Genomic DNA, 18,639 nt, shown 5'->3' with positions numbered 1-18,639 from the left:
AAAATCAGAGACAATGGTCTATTGTTTAAGTGGATGCCTAAAAGAGAACTTTTCCACATTTCCCTACACAAGGTAGAAAACAGCCTTACAAAACTGTGAACTACATAAAAGTCCCATAAGCTAAAACTCACATTTAACATCAAACACCTGAACACAAAGTATCCCCCTAGTCACTTGACTTCTCTGATAAGCCCAGTGTAGGTTCTCTCCCCATTATCTTCTGTTCAGGTGGTAGTTGTGGAAGCAGACATTCTCCAGCATCTCAAACTGCTCTAAGAAAAGAGTCTGGAACACTAAGGCGGCAGCAGCCTCAGGTCTACAGCACTGTGCATCACAATGTGTCAAGGCTAATTTCAAAAGGGTTTGTGTGTTGTCCCATTAGAAATACTTTACCTGGATAAGTTTGTAAAGAAGCCAAAGATTCCTTATGGGTAAGGGCATAAAATGAGAATGTCAGGAGAATGACCAAACTTCCCAAGTCAATTTATTGTCATTAACTATGGTTACAATTAATAATTACAGGAAATATTGTAAACTAACATTGTTGAGTTTAAAAACATGACCCAAAACATGTATATTCTTAACAAAAGTAGAAACAAAATTGTGACACATAACTGAATTGGCAAACAAAAGCAATCCCAAAGATTGCTACTAGCACATTGCTGTCTGAACTGAAAACAGCACCAATAAAGTAGACAAGTCCATGATGACTAAGAATAGTATATGCTACACTCACCTTATCCCTAATGTGAATGTTCGTTAAATATTCAGATGGAACATGGAAGTCTGCATAATTAAAAAAAAATTCTTATTAACTGATTCTTAGAAAACAGTTTTTAAAAGATTCTAAACACAAATGGATTCTCCTACCTATGTCCTGAGGTCGACAAGGTGAAGATGCCCAGGGTGATGCAAATTTGGGATAGAGATTTCTGAACAAGAGGTTAAATAAAAAAAAAGAAGCAACTTTAATGAACAAAGAAGTAAAATGCATACCTTAATTTCAAGAAAACAAGGAAAAACAGACTTCAAATAAAAAAAGAACACCATTCCTGGTTCCCTATGAGTTTACCACAACTTTATAGGAGAAACATAAACAGAACTGCTTCCTTCAGGATTCCACCAATAGAAGAGATAGCACAGCAAATTAAACTATACTCAGGGACATAATTTAACTATTTGACAGGTTTAGATTTCAACAAATATTCAAGGCTATGAGAGACATAACCACAGTTAATTATCTGGTAAAACACTGTGATAGTCGAGAGAAATACTAGAAAAGCTAAGGCAGAGACATCTTGACATGAGAAGCAGAAGGTGGCCAGTGTAAACACAACAAGGAACAAAGGAAACAGTTGCTGAGGTTGAGTTAGGAGAAAGAGAGAAGGGTGTGAACATCCGAGGGTTTAATTAGAATGGGACAACAAATCTGCACTTGGTATTGAACATAGAAATACCTACTCAAAAAGAATTATCTTGAGTGCTATACAGAAAGGGGAGAAGGAAAACCAAGATTTCCTGCTTAGTGATCCGCTGACAGAATATTCAGGCAACAAACCAAAGGGGCAGCAATTTAGTGAAAATGTGATTGGATTCTGTATCTAAGGAAGAAGGAAACAGAGAAGTAAGAAGGGTGTTAAGTTTGTGAAAGTATTAACTGAGACTAAAAAGCACAGACAGTGTAGACTGGAATCAGATCACTTAAGAGGTATTTAATTGGTAATGGTATCCAAAATCTCAAGTTCAGGAGAAAAGTCTGGAATCTTCAATATACATGGTCCTTTCAAAACACGAGACTAGACAAGATCATCAAGGGAATAAACACCAAGGCAAACTGAGAAGGACGAGCCAAGGTGATCAGTAAGAATGACATCGTCAAGAGCAAGTGAAGAATATGCACCAGGAGAAAGAGCATATTGTGGTCCACTCAATTTAGATCATTTGGTAACCTAGCTAGTGGAGTGGCAGGAGCAGAATCCTAATTAAAATGGATAATAGAATGAGAAAAGACAAATTAGAGAAATTACGATGATTCATTTGAAATGTTTTGTTTCAAAAAATGAATTAAAAATGTGACAGTAACTCAGGAGGTTAAATCAAGATAAAAGTATGTTGATACTAATGGAAAAATAAGTTTATCTCCATGTGACTAGAAATGGCAAAACTGAAGTGTTGTAAATTGGATAGAAATACACATGCCTGTGATACCACTTAGGCAGAAGTAGGAGGACTTAGTTACTAAGAGCTACCCTGGGTTACACCACCAAGACCTGGGGGCTGAGGATGTAGTTCAGGGGTAAAGTGCTTGCCTTACATGTGTATAGCACTAGTTTGGATGCTAGTGCCAGAGAGAGGAGAAAGTTAAAATTTACACTCTTGAGTTTTCAGAAAGTTTTAAGTAGGATGCAGGGATCAAATATTCTGGCACAGATGTCAGGTTCAGATCAGTGGCAGGTCATTATATTTGGTGGCAGGACCGGGTGGATGTCCTCTTCTATTTGTTTCCATTTTTCTTTGTAAAGCAGAAATAAAAGCCAGGTCATTATTTGAGAGTTAAGATAATAGGTGCTTGATGAAACACAATATAGTCACATAGGATAACAGCTGCAAAAACCAGAACAAACAAACAAAACACTCAAAAGCAAATGCACTGTGCATATAAGGTATGAGAATACCTGCAAAATTAAGGACTCACTTTTAATTTCCTGAGCAGGAGTATAAAGCAAGACCAGATGGTAATACTGTGCTTTTCCACGGTCCATCAAGCAGACGGACCAAGAATGAAATGAGCAGATATAACCATGAATACAGACTTTAAGATACAAGTATGATGAGAAGTGAGACAATAGCCAAAGTCACATAAATTAGCAATTATGACTGACCATAAATTTTACTGGAAAGAAGTAGAAGACATAAGAATAAGGAGCAAGGTAGAAGAATTAATGGATGAAAAGTCCTAATAGAGTAAAGTGATTATAGAAGTCACAGTAGTACAAGAGAAAAAATGGGTATGTGTGGCTAGAAAGAAGGGCAAAAAGTTAAATTTAGGAAGAGGAAATAGTTCCTAATAATGAGAAGATCAATGGGATGGATAAACATGTGGCTTAGGGATGGATGCAAATTCCTTATAGAATAGTGATCTATGGGCTGATAATAGAAGGAATGACCCAAGAGTTAAGAAGGCAACAGTAAGTGGTAGCAGATATTAGCGTGTGATGGTGAGATTAACTACAAGTCTGAGGCTGTGCAGAGTGGCAAAGGATATATTATAATATCCACAATGCCTGCCTGGATTATTCTGTCTTCAAAAAGAACAGTAACAGTATGCCAATCTATTAAATGCTAGTTGTTTATTATATACAAACATGGAAGAAAAAACTTACTCAGGAGAGTTCAGATTGAGGCCTAATGTTGTTAAGTCACTTCCTAAAGCGAGATGTACCATTCCTGGGTCTGTCTCTGCTGCCCTGATAAATGTTAACAGTCCAATCATTCCAAATTGGTCCGTCACCATCCCTTGAGGAATGTTAGTAACTCGGCCTGGTTAAGAAAAACATAGTTACTTCTATTTTATATTAGGGAAAGTAGAGAAAATGTACTTTAAAATATCTCTGACATATTTATGGAGTCCCACCATCAGGTAACACCTGGATCCCCTTTTTCTGCTGATTATTGTTTTGTGTCGTTGAACTTTTATCTCCAGGGAATTTGGGCCCATCTGTACTTGAAGTTGTCTTCCCCGATGTATTCAAATTCTAGCATGAAAAAAAGAAAAGCGTGACATTAAAATGTGTTAAATACCTAAGTTTAAATGTATCAATATCATGCTGATCATTCACTATTGTATCAAAATGGTAGTAAATTACCTGTTTTCAACTCAAAAATTCTGTTCCCACAACTGCCTCATGGTAACCAAATAAATACTGTGTCAAGTATTTAAAGGACAAGCAATCTAGAGAAAATGAGTCCTTTTTTTTCTAAATCTCACAGGGAGCAGGCAACATAAAAAATATCTTTTTCTTTCTCAGGGTTTTTATGCTTTGGGGACCAACACTTCAGCTAACACCTTCAACACGTCTATATAAAAGGGGAACAACATATACTACCACACTTTAAATATTACCAAAACAACCTCAGAGATAAATTAGGAATGTATGAACTTTTAAAAGTCACAGATTTCCATTCTTACCCAACAATCTTCTTTACTATTTCGCTTATTAATACCCCATCACACGTACAAAAAAAAAGCTACTTGCAGTGAATGGTAGAAGAAATCAACACCCTTGTTAAATCAGGAAGAAGCTGAGTTGGCTGAATCAACACAGGTATAAAAATGTGTATAAAGATTCTTCAAGGAGAAAACTTACTCAAGAAAAACACAGCTCCTTAGAAGTCTATATTATCAACCTTCATGGGATCCAGCTGACAGGGACTACAATAAAAGTCTAAATTAACTGACAAGTTCAACAGAGATTTACAAATCTATATGAAATAGGAAAAAAATAGACTATCTTCTAGTTACAAAGCTTTCCACATTCTTCAGAAGTTAGATTATTACAGTGTTCAAAATAAATAGCTCCGTAGTAGTATCTAGTAAGTAACTGTTAATGTGAGACAAATCTAAAGGGGGGGAAACTACACAAATACATGATTCTCAGCTACTTACAGATTTGCTGTCATCATTACTTGACGTTGGGTCTTTATAGCTGGAACCAGGTAATGCTGGAAAGTCTTCATTGTGTATTGAGAAGTCCTGGGATTGCTCATTTGCAGGTTTTGTTACCATTCCAACTATGTAATGAAAATAATCCAGAAAACATTAATTGGATCTTTAATATTGATGTACACATTATACAAAAAGACAATTTTGCTCATGATAATATATCAAGGATTTTTAAAGCACGTAAAACAATAATTCAAAAATTAATATTCAGGAAAATGATAAAGAATGAAACTTTGATTTACTCCTGAAAAAAAAACACATATAAAGCAATACAAGGGAAACAAGTGGTTATCCTGCAATTCTAATCTAATGTTATATAAGTGCTTAAAGTAGGATTTGATATTGGTAATAGTATCCAAAATGTTGGCTTACAGGCTAACTTTAAATATCAGACTAGATGCCATAAACACATTAGCTGTCAAATGAAAATGAACACAGTAAAATTTTAAAATGTCAGTATTCTACTTAAAAGTGACTTACAGAGTGAGCAAATTGCAACCAATTATAAAACAATTCCACTTTATTTTTCATTTTCTTGGACTCCATGTTACAGATGTAAAACATGCAAGAACTGGGAAATAATCTTCCCACTATACTTGTCATTAGTCGGGCCCTTATTGGAGAACAAAATCCAGTTTGGGGCTCCACAATTCAAGAACGAAATGGAGAAACTAGAGATGGTCCAAGGAGAAGAGCAACGGGAATGTTTAAAGGGATGAAAAAAAGGACCTATGAGGAAAGGTTAAAAATATTAGCATCTGAACTGAGAATCAAGTAGCTAGGCACTCAACTTCCAGGGCAGGTCACATTTTGTTATTTTAGAAGCTTTAAAATATGATCAATCAAGTTTTCCTCCACACATTCTTTTTTATTCAGATCCAGGAAGTACAGAAGTCAAAACCCTTGATTGATATTGGGGAAAATGGAAGTTCTATTTTAAAGTAATGGCTGAATTAACTCATCTAATTACTACCTTAATACTGGTTTCTATCAGATCTCACCCCCAAGAAATAATGATGTGATAGCACAAATTTTGTATATCTAAATTTTTATGTCGAAACTGTTACTGTGTATGGTTCTCCCCTAGCCTTTTTATTCAGTTCTACTAGTTAAATAGCTTACTAGAGACTACAAAAAAAAAAAAAAAAACAATTAGGGATATTAATGATGGTCAAGAATCCATAAAAATACAAAATCATAAGCACTGGTTCTCAAAAGGGACAATCTTTACAAGAGAACACTGGCTAATGTCTAGAAATGTGTGTCACAATGTATGGTGCTAGTATGTAGTAGGCTAAAGCTAGAAATGTACTAAATATTCTGTTATGAACAAGATATCTTCACACCACATGCTTTCTGAAAAGAATTATCCAGGTCCATTGTCAGCGGTGTGAATCTAAAGTTAGTGAATTGTCAGTTAGAGAAAGACCCCAATGCACTAGTCACTTGAAAAATGTGGGGTCAACTAAGAAAAGGCAAACCACAAAAATAGCAAACGAAAGCATGGAGAACAGAAGAAATAATTTCTGAATATCAATGAAGTCAAGTATTTATACAAAATATCGCTACTGAACTTTGTTACCACGAATATATGGCGGAAAAGTTTTCAAATATGAATTCTTGACAAAGAAACACTACCCTGATTTGACAACATAAACACACACAGAGAAACATATGGGTGTATACACATGACTGTAATCTTGAATTGGCCATCACTAAAAATCTTAATTACCGTAAGGTGCTCTTCCAGCCAAGGGGTTTATTAACGGGGTTGGGTTACCACTTCCTTCCCTTCTATTTCGGTCTGCTAACGCTGGGAAATCTGAAAGGTCCAATCCTGTCACATTTTCACTGCCATCTAAACGATAAGAAATAATAATCATTACTGATTCCACAAACACTAAAATTGAGGTTACAAAAATTAAATTATAATTTAAAACAACAGTGTCTTCTTCCTTAATAATGTAGAATGGTGTAATAGGTATATGACAGTGGTAAGATACTACGAACTGATTTTGTGTCATGGAATTTCTTAATAACTAAGGAAAGCAATATGCAGCCAGCACCTTAACATACCCAATTCTAGAGATTTAAGATACTGAATAAAGAATGCGCTATACATTATTTCCCCCAATAGAAGGGAATAAATAAAAAAATTACAATTTGCTAGGAAACAAGAAGTAGACTGTTTAGATATAACTGCTTTTTTTTTTCATTAAAACTGGATAGATGGGGCTAGATCTAAATTACCTAGAGCTTCAACAGTAAGGTATGATGACATCACTCTTACAAATGTCCAGAAAGACTCTGAGGCAAACAGTGCACAGAGAATCCTTGAGGACTTCTGTCTTTTTTACACTATTAGTTTCAGATAAAAATGTGTACACATGTATGTGTATGTTAGCTATATGCAAGGACAAACTCCTCCTATGTTTGGAGCAGGTGGAGAATATAGGAATGACCAAAACCTAGAAGTTTATATTACCTGTTACACAGTAGGCGCTCAATAAAGATTTTATGCATTTTGAATTAGATTGCCACCATTAGAAACAAACATTTAACCTAAACTTCCATATTTTGCCTATTTTAATCATTTTTCTCTCAACTTTTAGTGTCCTTAACCTTTAATTCTAATTTTGAATCACTTAATTTGTCTACCTGAAATTTGCCCTATACTATAGCTTTTCTTTAATCTATGTTTCTCCTTGTTTTATAAACATTATAGTTTTGGGGTCACTTTCCAATTAATTCTGATTTTTCTCAAAAAATTTCAATTAAAAGAATATCAACTATTATCTACCCTAATATTAACTTGGCTAATAAAAAGACTTTATTAACACACCAAGGAAGGTAATAATTTAAAACTACAGGGGTAAAAGTAAACCATTTCATACACATTATTTTAAAAACATTTGTGAATTTTTCCATCAAAAAGCAATGTAGATAAAGTAAAAGAGATGAAAATTTTTACTGTTTTGATTTATAAAGTAATCTCTCAAATTATGATTATTAATTATAATTTTCTCCAAGTAAAAATTAACTTTTAATACTCATCCTTAATTCTTTCAATGTCCAATTTAAAAAATTTTCATGTATTAGGTGAGAATATAATTTAACCAGTAATTTAAATTTCCCAAATATAAACTTAAGGAGTCTTGAAAATAATATCTCCAGTATAAAGCCTAAGAATTTAAAAATTCTGAAACTTCACACCAGTATAAAAACATCATTCAGTTGAAATATGAGTAGCCTGTCACAATGATTTTACATTTTAAGTATGAAAAAGTGTACCTTAAAAGAAATGAAGTATACAACTTTGTTATAAAAACTACAAAGTTGGTATGTTTTTTTAAAAAAAATCACACCCAGAAAACTGTAATATTTAAATGCTTGAAATCTTCGATTTCTTTCAGTGTTTTAGTCTTGGCTGATCCACTTCAATGGTTCTATACAAACCGCCTCAACACTGAGAAGTCAAAAGCCTATTGCTACCAATGCTTCCTGTCATGTCTGATGCATGTTCTACTGCACAGACTGTCCTTTCACCTGCCACCTTCACCTATATGCCACCCAATAGCCCTGCTGATCTGCCCCTTCAATATGACAACATCCCTTCTTTTAATCCAGAGGACAGAGGTAAAGCAACCAACACCGCCACTCCCTGTTTGCTTCTGTCTGAGCAGGTGGGAAAAGAAATCAACAGACTTTAGTTTTTGCCAAAAATCAAGTTTGTTTCCAGTAGCTTAATCTAATAAATAATACTGGATCAAAATTTGTACAGGTTAAATGTGAAAGCTTTTCTTAAAGCTATTTTGAAAATGGCAAGTGCTCCCTATGGCAGATTCTCTTCAATCTGAGTCTCTATAATCAGAAATGTCTTGTTACCAACTTAGTCTATATTCTTGTTCTCAGTGACAAGACCAAGGACAGGAAAAGTTTTGAAGAAAAAAACAAAACAAAACAAAACAAAACAAACAAGATTCTGAGGCAGAAATAGACTGAATTAGTATTTATCTCTTTAGATATTAAAAGAAAGTAATTAATGTTACAACACAAAATACTACATTACGGGGGTAGGGGGCGCACATTTAAATTGTTCTCTACTGCTTAGCTTAGTCCTATCCCTGGCAGTTTTTCACTATATTAAATTCTACTATTTAAAACAGTCAAACCTGTTAATGTTTAGAGACCAGTATGTTAAACTGCTTGTATTTCAGAACTCTACTGTACTTTAGTAGGGTACTAGCTCCAGAATTAGCTTACCTGTTCCATTAAAAATGTTACTTGATAAGGAGTTATTCATTCCAAATGCCTGATTCCTGTTCATTCCAAATCCAGACATACTGGGTACATAGAAAATAATTTTAGATATACAGTAAGAACACTAACTTAGAGATGAAGAAAAACAAAAGTATATACTTTTGGTCTCCTCACATAAAATAACAGTATGCTTCAAAACCAATGCTAATTTGAGAGTATAATCTTCATTTTTATTTTAAAACTTCTCTAAAATTCTTCAATGAATAAGAAAGTACCAAAGTTTAAATAAATTAATTTTAAAAACAAAAAAGAAACAAATTTATGAATGTTGAAGAACAGAGGTGAAGGGTACCATTTTATGTCCTCAATGTGCTACTACCTTGCTGGGTAAGTGCACCTCCTTCAGAATGCAGGCAGATTTAAGATTACCCACACCGCTGCACCAACACTTGCTTTTTCCCTGACTGGTCAAGCTTGCTTTCCAGTGTTAAGTCTTCTCTTTACAGCCTCTTACTTTCCCAACTACTCGTTCCCATGAATCCATGTCTTATTCACTCTGCATTTGGCCTGAGTTAAACTGACCGGGTATTTTTAAAAAAGAAAACTGAATTCAGTGTTCTAAAATATCATTTCAGAAAGATAGATAGAGAGACAGACAGAGCGAGCTTAGTTTTCATCTACTTAACAGAAAAAAAAATCTTTGTATAGTACTCCTAATTTTGAATTAATGTACAACTCAATTTCTGCAAATAATTACATTTAACCCCCTTTTTTCTTTTTGTACAAACCTAATCAGGACAAAACAAAGAAAGAAAGAAACTGCACTTAGAAAAGGCCAAATAATTAAGGATGCAAATAAGGATTATTAATGACGATTCTACAAAGAAACTATGCATCATCTCTATCACTCAGTAGTCTCCTTAGAGGTCAGCATGCCGGTGGGGAGCAGGGCCAAGCATCTGAAGGTGAAAGACGTAACTCTCTGTCTAAGTCTACAGAACTAGCCATCTTTTGATAAGCTATGCAGCTAGTGAACCAACATGTCGGGGCACATGAGGTGAGTTTAAGTAAACTTTTTTCCTATCACACTAGAGCTGTTGCTTGTATGGGTACCTCAAACATGGATTCAGCACTCAAATGAAGCCATGCCATATACCAGCAGCACACACAAGCAGGGATTAAAAGTTTTATTATAGTGACACTTTTTGGGAAAAGTATTTTCTGAATAATTAAAATGTGAAAAATAAAAGCAAAACTTTAAATTTAAAAATATATTCAATGACAAGAATGTAGAAAGAAGCAATAAAGCCCAGGTAATACAGTTAGGAAGCTATTTAAAAAAAAAAAAAAGGTAAGAACAACACACTGTAAACAATTTCTTAAAAACTTAGGTATGTAGAACCTATGTAGAATAATGGAAGAGGCAGGTGGGTATCTGTGAGTTAGAGCTAGTTCTAGGACAGCCTCCAAAGCCACAGAGAAACCCTGTCTCAAGGGGGAAAAAAAAAAAAGACAGAATAATGGAGTTCATGGGATAAAGGTTGAACAGTTGAACAGATTGACAATGGAGAGAAGAAACTGATTAAGATGACTGGGGGATCAACAACTGTATAGTTTTTCATAAAAATTAGGTATAAACACAATATGACATGTGACTCAAACTTACTATGCTGTTTTACAAGAAAGCCTTACATTTCAGATATAACTCTCATGTTACCCAAACCACTTCAATATACTAGTAAAATGAATCATTGTTCTTATTTGTACAGTATATGCAATGGAGAGCACAAAATGGAAGGGGGAAAAACACATCAGCTTTTTGTTTTGTTTTGAAACTCTAGACACAAAATTTAAAAGAGTACTGTTTTGAAATAGTCTAAATATAATTGTGAAGTTTTTCCTTAGTAAATACCCGAAGTATTTCAGCTCAGAAGGAATCTAAGCAATGTATAACTCAAACACGGCAGTAGCAATCAAGCATGCCTTCCTCTGGTCATGTTCATAAACCCAAAACTCTTAGCACTCAAGTAGATACACTTTACTTAATAATGAATGGAAGGGCAAAACAGTAAAGTTTTGTCTGGTGACAACCCAAGAACATTCCCTTTCTGATACTACCATCAACAAAAGATTTAACCTGCTTTGTAAAATAACAACATCTTTCTGAGTCAGGGAGGTTAAGGATTGTGATGGGTAATGATCTTAGCTCACAAATATATGATAAACACACAGGTGACACAGAAGTCACAACTCAGAAACTGAGGGTTGGATATGAAAAGGCAAACCTGAGGATACCCGCAAAGACAATTATATGCAGTATCAATAAACATCTTACCTGTTCACAGTAAAAGGCTGTCGAGAAGGCTGCTGCTTTGGCATACATATTATGCTTGGCGAGCTTCTGTTGGGGCTACCTAACCCTGAACTGCTCATGCTATTTGTCCTGCTAGGAATTCCAATGCCCTGACCAACCTGGGAGTGGTTCATCATATTCCTAGGATTCATAGGCAAAATACCCCTGAAAAAGAAGTCCATTATACTAAATAAGCTCTCTACAATCACTCATTAAAATTCTCTATAAATAATCAGTTGCTCTAACCCCTACAATTCCAAATACACATTTCAGTTGTATTCCTAATTTTATAGTGAAACTAAAAAGATGCCATCATAGACGAGAACTATTGGGACAACTATGATCTAAAATATAAATGTTTTCTACATATATATCTAAAATAATTTCATACCATTCTATTCTCTTGATATTAATAATATATATAATTTGTTATCTGTTTTATTTTACTCTAAGCAATAGATGTGTGGTGAGGGAGCAAGCAAAGAATACAGTAATCTGGGGAGTCATTTTTAATTGAACATCATTGAGGAAGATATATATGTATCTTTTGTAAAAGCTCCCCAGGAGGTGATTAAACCTTGATCCATTCAGATGACAACTAGTGCATAGCTTCAAGATCAAAACACTACACTATACTATCACTTGGCAATGGAATAAATAAAATGAGCATAGGAACTGTTTTCTTAGTGCAAGGCACTGAGCCAGAAAAATCAAGTAATTAATTACCATATTAAAAAATTAAAGCTCGCTTACTCTACAAAAATACATTCTGAAAATATTCTGGTCCATTAATAAATACCTGCTTGGAGATGGAGGCGTGTGAAGTGACATTGTTGGTACCCCTGTTGTTGGCGTGACGTGGCTCGGTAACTGAGTGCCTTGTGATAAGCTGCGATTTAACTGAGGGGTATTGTTGCTCATCCCCCTCATTGGAAGGCCTAGTGCACCTAATAAGAAAATTCAGAAGAAGGAAATTCATTGCCATCAGGAATGACATTGGTATCCATCTTCTGGAGTTGGCAATCTAAAACATTTTAAAATGACCTAATAATCAACTCACTGCAAATGGACTCCTGATTTTCAACAAAAGTTCTAGTCTAAAATGTAATATTTTGATTATCTTTTTGTATTTTTTCATATTACTAGTTTACAGTAAACTATATTAATAATTATAGCAAATGAGATGTTCCATAATACAAATTGTTGTCAAATTCATTAAGGGCATATTTGTGAAACTGGCACATACAAATATGCCTTTAAGAAATTGTGCAATCTTGTGTGTTTTAATTTACAATTAATGTATACAGAAAAAACAATCATTCCCACTTTGTCATAGTATCTTATATTTTACAGTATTCTTTGTAAATTCATTTTAGAGAAAGTCTAGTATTAATACATATTTCTTAACATTACAATTTTACAAACCCAACACAATATTTTGCAAGTGTTATATAGGTATGATTAAAAAAACTGAAGTGATTTAAAAATCATTCAGAGTATATGGATCCTATTTTTCTCTAGCACATCTGGGGCCCAACAGAGGAATAGGCGTGTTACACAGGTATACTTTTTTAAGACTACTGAGGTTTGCCATTCAGATATAAAATTCAAAACTACTAATCACATTTATTTTTAAATGTGTGACACATTAACTATTTTCAGCTGGTATAAAATAAATTATTTTGAGATTCAGAATGGAGACTTAAAGAGTGTACACATGTCTATCTTCCTCCCTTTTGTCTGTCAAAGGTGTGCTGGATGGTTTATGTTGCTATCCTATCTAGGAATGCCTCCTCTTTCCTCCACCTTTCTGACCCATGTGTTTTATTTAATGTTTTGTTTCAGTCTGGTGAATATGGATATGCTGGTCAATCCAACATGTTTTAAACCGGAAGCTAAATAAAAAAGCAAAAGGGCATAACTGATCAGAAAATAATGACTTTAGTGCTAGGGCTTTAAGATATTTTTCCTTACTGTCTCAGTTTTGGGTCTAAGCATTTCAAAGAAGAGTGTGAGTCTACGCCTTTCCCATAAATAGAGCACTACATAGTCTGTCCCTTTCACACAGAGTACTACATATACAGTACTCTCTCCAACACCTTTGTAGCAAAGTGTTCACAGAGACTCCACCAACAGCTACCTGAAAGCTGACCACCTCAGACTTTCTCTAAGATATTGGGAAGTAACTAGAAGGCATATTGGCTTTACTCTATTTTATTTGTGTCTAGACAGTCAATGTTGTGTGACCTTAATAATACTACACCCTGTTATTTTTTCTAAGTCCAGGACAAAATAAGGAAGAACAGAGATTAAAACCCAGCCTACTCAAGATTCTTCCAGAAGAAACTTTTTTTTCCCTTCCCTCAATCATATGGTTTTCCTACAGGTCCTGTGAGTGGCTCCCATAATAAACCATTAAAATGGTAATTTTCCTAACATACAATGCCTGGGTGCCTACTGTGTGTCAAATAGCACATAAACTGCTTGGGAAACGTCAGTGGGTAAGACAGAAAGGCTCCTAACCTCAGGTTCTTAATCTCTGCCTAAAGTGTCTTAAAGTCAGCTCTAGGTGAAAATATCCAGTAAGAGTGTATTTGCCAGTTATTCATCTCCAAAGTTATACTTTTAGATCTTAAAGACCACCTGCTCTGTCTACATTTTACAGATAAGAAATCTGATCCCCAGTTAAGTTAACTGACTTCTCCAAGGCAACACAAAGAACCAGGGCTAGAATTTGGATCTCTTTAACTCCTAGTGTTCTTGAATGGCAGTACTATGCAAGGCAGAAACAACCATGTTCACAATGTGAGTGCCCAATAACACCTTCCATCCATTTTCCTTCCAGCCTCCTTTTGGATGTGTTTCTACCTGTGGATATCTATCAATCATCTATGCATCCACTCATCCATCCATCCTAAATTTTCTATCTCCTCCCACCTCTACCATCCTATTCTCACTCTTTAATGCTTGTCCATTTTCTCTTTAGTTTCACCTTTCCTTTCCATTTTCTTACACTCACCACTCACTGGAAGTTACACATCCTCGAAAATTTACTATCTTTTTGGCCTCTTTAAAGAAATCAGTAGGCTCTACAAATGATACAAAAGACTTTTTTCTACAGTAACTTTCCATGTGTATATTTTTCTGTCTGTTCTGTATAAGAAAATTTCTAGTTTCAAAACTATTTTTTATATTATATGTAATTTGAATATTGGCAAAAATCTGGCCAAGAAAAATAGGAATGGGTAATGGTTTTTATTCAATTAAACACTGGCCAATTCTAATTAATTTATGAGTTGTGGAGGAAGACAACCTGAAGAAAACATACTTGAATTTTAGCCTCCACATTCACGTTGGCTAAACACAGTCAATAAATCTACCACATTTCATCCATTTTGTTGCAATATTTATGAAAGATGAAGAGAAAAGAATACATAATACAAGCTGAATTACCAATTCTTAAATATTTAAGGATTATTTGAAGCTTATCTTAAAAATGGAGGTTCTTTAAAGCAGAATAACACTGAGTAAAAACATACAGAGATTTATTTTTAGGAAACAAAATATACTACGTTATTATATTTGAGGTCTTTGAATCAAAGGGGAGGGAAGAAAATGTAATCTTCTAATTATAAATAATAACAAAGTCATCTCCAAAACATCAGGGCAAGAATAGAGTACACAGCGGAAAAGCTCAAGTGACTGCTGGTGGTGGACCAGAAGAGCTACACAAGGTAAAAACACAACTAAGTGTGCATGAGCTTGTGAATGATGTCAGGGTGACAACCAAGTCAATGATCTAACAAGCATCACTGTTTTTTATTCTTCAATCCCAATTTTTACATACCAAGAATGAAAGGACCAGAATCAATTTAAAAGGTTATAGTTCTGGATCAGCTCATTCTTTCAGAACTCCATGTACATATTTTAAATAGATTCCTATCTCTTATTTGACAAGAGATGCTAAACAAATAATGAATTAAATTCTTCATGGATCCCTTTTCAGAAAATCCTAAGAAAAAGTGATTTAAGCATCCCACGGCATTGGTGACAGGCCCATTGGGTAAAGGTGTCCCCAAGCCTGAACCTAGGTTCTATCTCTAGGATCCAAGTGGTTAAAAAAAAAAAAAAAAAGAGAGAACTGACTTTTGCAAGTTGCCCCCCACTATGTGTGTCATGGCATACACGTGCCCTAATACAAAAATGTACAAAGTACTTTTAATTAATAAAAAATGTAAGTATTCCATGAATTATTTCTGTTCAAAGAGCAGCTTCACAACCAGCACCTTAAATGTTTATAATAAGTTGTTCCATCTACAGAAGCCTCTTTGTTAGAGATAAACAGTACTAATAATCTAGAGAAAAGTTTAGTTACAGCACCTGAGTGAAACCTTCAACAGTTCCCTTTCACTATACCCAGACTGCTTACTCTTAGACTTCTGGAGAAGTTCAGTACCACGCCCAATCTATGGACAGTCCCAGTCCCAGGAGGAGCTTGATCTCCAGGACTTCTTTACTGACAACCTACTTTGCAGATAATTAAGTTTCCAGATAAAATAATTTCATTCTATTTCCTCCATTAAATCCAAAGAATTTACAGGAAAAAAAAAAACCCCTTCTGAGATCAACCAAGTTATACATTAAGAACTAAAACCAGCCATTAAACTGACTTTGTAGCATCACAGTTGCAGGACCTAAGCTGGGTTCTTAGCACCCACAATCAGGAGGCTTACAACCACCTGGAACTCCAATTCCTAAGTATGATGCTCTCTGGCCTCCATGGGCTCATACATATGGGTTCACATAAACTTTTAGACACACAAACATATACATAAATAAAACTAAACAAATGTTTAAAAAATAACAAGCAACAAATGAGGAAAACATCAATCCAGTTTCTGGTTCCTACTTCAAAGTTCCCTTGTAATTAGTGTTACTTGTTTTTTGTTGTTGTTGTTTGTTTTTTTAAGGTAGTTACTAACTTGGTTGTTTCTTCTTTAGAAACTGTGACTTACTTTGACTTTGGGGGATTTGGGGGTGGTAGAATTTCTACCCTAAACCATCCCAGTGTTTTTAGAAGGGATAGTCAGGGTTTTGGGAACCACTATTCTACAGTATTAAGTACAACCACAACTTAGTCTTTAGAATTCTGCCAGCACCCCAAAGTGGAAAGTTAACAATAACATTTCATTGCTTACTCTATGTATGATTAACAATCTTCCTTCGTTCCCCCCTCTTGTCTTCAAATCTGTCTTCAAATCTGAGTTCACTCTTCATATCACTTACTCATAAGATGCCTTCCCTTCTCTTGCACTACAGGGATATGTAACACATACAAATCTAAGGATTAAGTCATGCACAATAACTTAGTAGGCTTGGAATTAGAGAAGGTCCCCTGGAGTCTGTATGAATGTGACTGCAACAATGATCATGATTTAAGTAGGTAGACAAGATGATGGCAGTAGTGTTGCAACATCAGGAGCTACAGATGGCATGACAATGACGTCTGAGAAGACAAGCTGTACAAAAATGACGACGGGTGAGCAAGGTAAACAGTGCTCCTGTAATCTCTGATATTAGGATGCCTAGCAAACAAGATCTCAAAACACAGGGGAGAAAAATAAAGAGGAAACACTCCAAACCCGAAGGAAAACTTGCCTTACCAAGACAAGGATACAGCAGATGAGAAATATGGATGGAACGAACTGGTTTAGAAACTAGCTACATGAAGCTGTTATGAATCCAAGAAGAGCAGACTGCAGGAACTCCTCAACCATTTCCCCTGGAGCAACACCATACATTTCCCAAGGTAAACTCTGTTATTCTTCCTCAACCTAAATTCCCAGTGATTACTGGTACCCATTCACAAAAAGATACAGATCTCAACCTTATAAACATGGTAATTTTTCCTTCCTAAAATGCACACAGTAACTTGTATAAACTGTATTTCCAAAATACCCCCAATCTGCCTAACTTCTCATTCACTGGCCCAATTCCGATTTTCTTGCTGAAACTAGCAAGTCTTGCCTCTTATTCCTTCCCCATTCAGTTCACTTTCTACAAAGCAAAGTCCTAGTTAAAAATGAAATGGCACCATAAAACCTTTGCTAGTACGTTTGGAACATATCTAAATTACTATTTGTATCTCACATTTACTTGGTTTGTGTGCAAGTGTAAACACATGTATGTAGACGTCAAAGGGCAACTTGTAATGCTTTCCTCTTGAACAAGTGAGCTCTAGGGTAGCACTCGGTCATCAGGCTTGGTAGCAGCTGCCGCCCCATGGGCTGAATTCTTCATTTCTTCAATTTTACTTTATTTTTCATACGTATGGATGTTTTGCTGCTCATATGTCTGTGTACCATGTGTGTGTCTGGTTCCCAAGGAAGCCAGAAGATGTGGGATCCTCTGGAACCACAGATACAGATGGTTTTAATGTGCTACCTGGGACCTGGGAAGCAAGCCTGGAGGGTACTCTTCATCTCTGAGCCATGGCTCAGCCCTATTTGAACTCTCAGAAGAAATTTATAGGATTTTCTATGACAGAGACACTCGCTCTTTTACTGCTGACTTTCCTGGTGCTTTTTTGTCACTACGTGACTTACTAGATTTCCATGCTTCCTGGCCCCCGAAAATTCCCCTCAAGATCATTCTAGGGATTTTCGTCCTCACATTCAGGTTTCCAACTTAAAATTCCCAAGAGACAGTGGAGTCTTTTTGCTTCAATCATGTAAAACATGAACTCTTCAACTCATCTCATTAGCTTGCCTGAGTTTTCTTCTACTCGTTACTAGGACTGTAGTATTTCCTTTACCTGCATATTTATTCTGTTTCCTCCCATTAAAAGCAAGCACCGGGAAAGGTAGGAACTTAGTTATTTGCTATAGTCTTGGAATATAACCACATCCAAGGTAGTGCTCAATAAATAAATGATGAATGAATAAATCCTATGACAATGTCTTCAGTAGACAGCTCAGTAGATTCTTGGCATCTGCAGATTCAACACTGGTAATTTTTATGCAAATGACTCACTAGGGTCATGACTTCAGCTTTCAGGCTTCAGAAACTCTGTTCTTAGCTCATATTCAGAACACCACTCTTACAAAGTAACTTAATTCTGGCTCCATCACTTGTCATCTACATGACCTTACAAATTCTTTAACATCTAATGGAGTTGTGAAGATTCATGCATAGTAATGAAATACTAGCTTTTTTCCCCCATATTTTTAATGTGCCCATGACAACTGAAGGAGCCAACAATCTTAATGGCGGAAAAAAGTGAAGGCAGTCTAATGAAATGACA

The 18,639-nt window shown here is 35.3% G+C and overlaps 1 protein-coding gene across 7 annotated transcripts in view; it reads right to left on the bottom strand.

The window, feature by feature from the left end:
• The window catches only part of Cnot2 (CCR4-NOT transcription complex subunit 2), an 87,060-nt gene that overhangs the window by 9,343 nt on the left and 59,078 nt on the right, over window positions 1-18,639 (bottom strand). For 6 of the 7 annotated variants that reach the window (XM_040754839.1, XM_040754838.1, XM_040754841.1 and 3 more), the window contains 9 exons: window positions 12,136-12,283; window positions 11,319-11,501; window positions 8,987-9,066; window positions 6,456-6,581; window positions 4,667-4,791; window positions 3,635-3,755; window positions 3,384-3,540; window positions 871-932; window positions 737-786 (listed from right to left, as the gene is read on the bottom strand). In XM_040754839.1, coding sequence (XP_040610773.1) covers window positions 737-786; window positions 871-932; window positions 3,384-3,540; window positions 3,635-3,755; window positions 4,667-4,791; window positions 6,456-6,581; window positions 8,987-9,066; window positions 11,319-11,501; window positions 12,136-12,283 — 1,052 coding nt within the window. The remainder of the gene's footprint in view (window positions 1-736; window positions 787-870; window positions 933-3,383; window positions 3,541-3,634; window positions 3,756-4,666; window positions 4,792-6,455; window positions 6,582-8,986; window positions 9,067-11,318; window positions 11,502-12,135; window positions 12,284-18,639) is intronic. The other variant, XM_040754842.1, reaches the window with a different exon arrangement.

The sequence above is a fragment of the Mesocricetus auratus genome, unplaced genomic scaffold (assembly GCF_017639785.1).
Source record: "Mesocricetus auratus isolate SY011 unplaced genomic scaffold, BCM_Maur_2.0 Super-Scaffold_100011, whole genome shotgun sequence".
Taxonomy (NCBI): domain Eukaryota; kingdom Metazoa; phylum Chordata; class Mammalia; order Rodentia; family Cricetidae; genus Mesocricetus; species Mesocricetus auratus.
Note: the sequence above shows the minus strand (reverse complement) of the source record. Positions and strands in the feature narration are given on the sequence as shown.